General features: G+C 43.7%; 1 protein-coding gene across 1 annotated transcript in view; it reads right to left on the bottom strand.

The window, feature by feature from the left end:
- Positions 1-463: 463 nt before the first annotated feature.
- The window catches only part of MED31 (mediator complex subunit 31), a 9,159-nt gene continuing 5,508 nt past the window's right edge, over positions 464-4,114 (bottom strand). The window contains exons 3-4 of the mRNA XM_018555020.1: positions 2,562-2,658; positions 464-893 (exon numbers count right to left, since the gene is read on the bottom strand). Coding sequence (XP_018410522.1) covers positions 701-893; positions 2,562-2,658 — 290 coding nt within the window. The 3' untranslated portion in view covers positions 464-700. The remainder of the gene's footprint in view (positions 894-2,561; positions 2,659-4,114) is intronic.

Genomic DNA, 4,114 nt, shown 5'->3' with positions numbered 1-4,114 from the left:
GTTGATATGGCAATCTGTTCAGTAGGGTCCCTTCTAGCTCTGATCATTATGAGCAGGTCTCTTACACCTTGTTGGACTTACCACTTTCTCTACATCACACAGAATGTTGTAGAGTACAGAACTGCTTAGAGATGGTAAAGCTTGAATTCCCAAGAGCTAGAGGAAGCTGTAACCCTACATTTTTAGATTTAGGCATCTCAAGCCTTAATATGAAAAAAGGCAAATCATGATAGGCCAGGATTCTGCCAAAACTATTCAGAGCATATATTTCATGGCATTTGATGGTATGCAGGTAGCAGTAGAGCAAGGATGGCCAAACTCCAGCCCTCCGGCTGTGGTGAAACAACAAATCCCATGAAGCATCTCTCTCCGGGAGTCGTGTCTGTGAGAATCTTGCAAAGCCTCATGGGATTCGTAGTTCCACCACAGCTGGAGGGCCGCAGTTTGGCCATCCCTGCAGTAGAGTCATGTGTTGGAAAGAAGTCTTTTCTCTGAGCAATATAATACACAAAACAGTATCTGACCAGTATTCATTAATGAGGTCACTTGCCAAGCTGAATAATTACATGTGACAATATTAAACGCTTCAAAGTGATCCATAGTTCAGATTCACTTGTAGGTAATGGGCATCACTATTTACATTCGGTAACAACACATCATTCTTTTGTTATGGGCGTGAATATTACTTTATACAAATGTGTCACTTTCCAATGGTGTTGTTTTGTGGTTGCTGCTCTGCCAGAGCTTGCTGGAGTCTCGTACGCTTGCGGGAATAGTGTTGCCAGTGCAAGATTTGCTGTTCATCTATAAACTTGGCACACTGGGCATTCACAAGCTCTTTGCGGAAATGTTCATACTGTAGCAATTCCAACATATACAAGCATTGGGGATACCTGGAGGAAAACAAAAAACATTTGTAATTTTTATACTTGGCAAATCTATTGTACTAGTTTACCAATGTTAAAGCTGAAGTCTAGGCACACAGCTAAATACATATGCAAGCGGTGTGAAAGACAAGAGGGGCACAGAGAACAAGATCGTCAATGAACATATATTGTAAAAGGCAGATTCTCTAAATGATACCACTCTTTATCTTTACAATACAAAAGTATTCTAAATTGTTTGCTTTTTGATTGAGGTTTTGATCTTTTGATTGTTTGCATATTTGTTGATAATTTTCAATTTATTTTTTTCAAAAATAAGGCTTTTTAAAATAGATTGAGTATATTTAAGTAATTGTTATAACACACATAATGCATATTATATACCCATTCCATAAGGGAGAACTTCATCCATAAAAGAGCAGAATACAGAGAGTTAAAAAGGAGAACTATGAGGCGAGTGAAAATCGCTCATCCTCATAGTTGGGGCCGACATGTGACAATGAAACTGTCACACCTCGTCTCAATAGATCGGGAGGTGAGAGAACACACACCGCCGCTCGCTCACTTCTTGATCATCTCCCTGCAAAGAGCCGTGACTGTCAGGCACGGCTCCCTGCAGGGATTCCCCCCTGCCTGCTCCGATCCTCCAGCGCCGACTGGAGGGAACAGCTGGCTCTGCCTCTAGATAGCGGGCTCTGCCTGTCACTGTGGCTCTCGACAGTAATGTCGGGACCCATACCGGCTGCCTCAATATACCGCGAGCTGTAGCTTGCGGTATACTGACCTTTAGGTCACAGGAGGAGGTTAGTATATGCCCTCCCGTGACCCTTAGGAGAACTATGGGGAAAAACCACTTACCCCACAGTTCTTTTAAGAGCAATGATGGGCACACTGTGTTAACACTGAGCCTTGGAGGACTGAGTACTAAGAACAAGGAGAATGGACATTCTGTGAAACGCATTGATTGACAGGCCCAGGTTATGGGCGAAACAGGGCTCTCTAGACTCAGCAATGGCAGCTAGCCCTGCATTGCAAGGGTTAAGTGCTCATTTTGTCTAGGGCGCTAAAATCGTTTTTAGCTCCCTAGACAAAATGAGCACTTTACCCGTGCAGGGTAGCTGCACGGTAAGGGTTAAGATTTAATTTGCCCAAAGTTCTCCTATTCCTTCTACCTTTTCCATAGGTACTGACATAAAATGTGAACACAAGCATGAGATCAGTTAGAATCACGTATCAGTCATTTCATTCCTGCATGTGTAACCGCCGCTAAATGTCTGTAGACCACTTCAGATCTGAATGGCTTTCATATATAGCACAGATTTTAGTAGCCAAAGAAAAACCTAAACTGAACAGGCAGACATCTGAACCAGCAGGGTTATGGATCAGAGACGTAAGGCAAAGTGATATTTTCCCATTGTTTTTAGCTCACTCCCCTCCAATCAACTGACAAAGCACAAGAAGTTGTAGATCTGGGTCCAGAACATCTCTGCGTGTGATGATACAGGACGTACTCTTCCCTGGAAATGACGACTTTCAATCATCAGGCAATAGCAGCCTTGGTTGTGACAGATACAAGCCATCGTTTTACCCATACTATCCCTCTCTTGGCACCGATGAGTCCATCTACACAAATAGTAACTAAACACACACAAGTCATAAAAGACATTTTACACTTACTTTAAATATTTTGCATATTCAGGATCCTTCCAGTAAAGAAGATATTTCAGATAATTGACAAACGGTTTGTCCTTGAAGAATCCCCTCTGTGCCAGGACTAAAGAGAAGACAAAAATAGATCACATGACCACACTCAGTAGAAGACAGCACTTCATAAAAAGAATAGTGAAATCGAAGCAAAAATATAAAAAGGTGCAACTCCAGCCAAAACGTTTTGGAATTAAGCTTTAGATGCAGGGAAGACTTCAAACCTGTCAGATTTTTATTGCCATCTATATCCCTTTATGCCCTCTACATCCCCCCTTCAGTATATCATGAATGCTGCTGCTAGACTCATCCACCTGACCAACCGCTCAGTGTCTGCAACCCCCCTCTGCCAATTCCTGCACTGGCTTCCACTGGCCTACAGGATAAAATTCAAAATATTAACAGTCACTCATAAAGCCATCCACAACTCTGCCTCCTGATATATCTCAAACCTGGTCTCAAAGTATCACCCTAACCCTCCCCTCCTCCCAAGACCTTCTGCTTTCCAGCTCCCTTGTCAACTCCTCCTATACTTCTCTAGAGTCTCTCCCATCCTCTGGAATTCTTTACCCCAACCTGTCCACCTATCTCCCACCTTGACTGCCTTTAGGTGATCCCTAAAGACTCATCTCTTCAGGGAAGCCTATCACACTTCAAACTAACCACTGAACCATCACATTCTCAAACAATTCCTCCCCACACAGCTCCCTCCTCATGTATCCCTTCTCCCTCCCTTTTAGATTGTAAGCACTCAGGGGCAGGGCCCTCCTTACCATCTTGTCTTGAATTGTATTGTGATTGTAATGTCGTCCTTATATTGTAAAGCGCTGCGCAAACTGTTGGCGCTATATAAATCCTATGTAATAATATTGGTAACATTTCCCTGCTTGCAAAATCTATTTGCTCACCCTCTGACTTTAGTACAGTGAGTGAGCGAGTGAGTGACTCAGGACAAGTAAAGACCCATTCACCCCAGTGCAGTCACACACGTTTTTAAATGGCAGCCCAGCACAACTATGAAAAGCAGCACAACTATGAAAAGCAGCACTCCCCAATGTACGGTGTGCTTTGCATTGCAAAACTATGCAGCACGCACTACATTTTTGTGTTGGGATGCACTGTATAGGTTGTCCATACAAAATGAATGGGCTGTAACACACCTTACTACACAAATCTAAGTGCATTGTGGGGCACTGTGTCATGGTGTGAACTAGGCCTAAGCAAAGAAGACTCCCGAAGAAGAGTCCCCACATTGGAAGATATATGCTCCGAAAGATTTCCCCTCACCTCTTGTTCTGGTGACAACACTATGACGACATGGTCATCAGTTTATGGGTAATATGTGTATTGGTGTAGGGTGCTGTCTGGGGCTCTTCAGTAGGGATGAGCCGAACCCCCCCGTGTTCGGTTCGTATTTGAACCGCCGAAATGTTCGATACGAACTCTAACTCATTGCAAGTGTTATGGTGGTCGTCTTCTGCTGGTCCGTCCGCACCTCCTCTTCTGCCGGTTCGCCCGCTCCTCCT

The sequence above is a fragment of the Nanorana parkeri genome, unplaced genomic scaffold (assembly GCF_000935625.1).
Source record: "Nanorana parkeri isolate BGI_ZX_2015 unplaced genomic scaffold, ASM93562v1 scaffold181, whole genome shotgun sequence".
NCBI lineage: Eukaryota > Metazoa > Chordata > Amphibia > Anura > Dicroglossidae > Nanorana > Nanorana parkeri.
The sequence above is the reverse complement of the archived record's forward strand: the minus strand, read 5'-3'. Positions and strand labels throughout refer to the sequence as shown.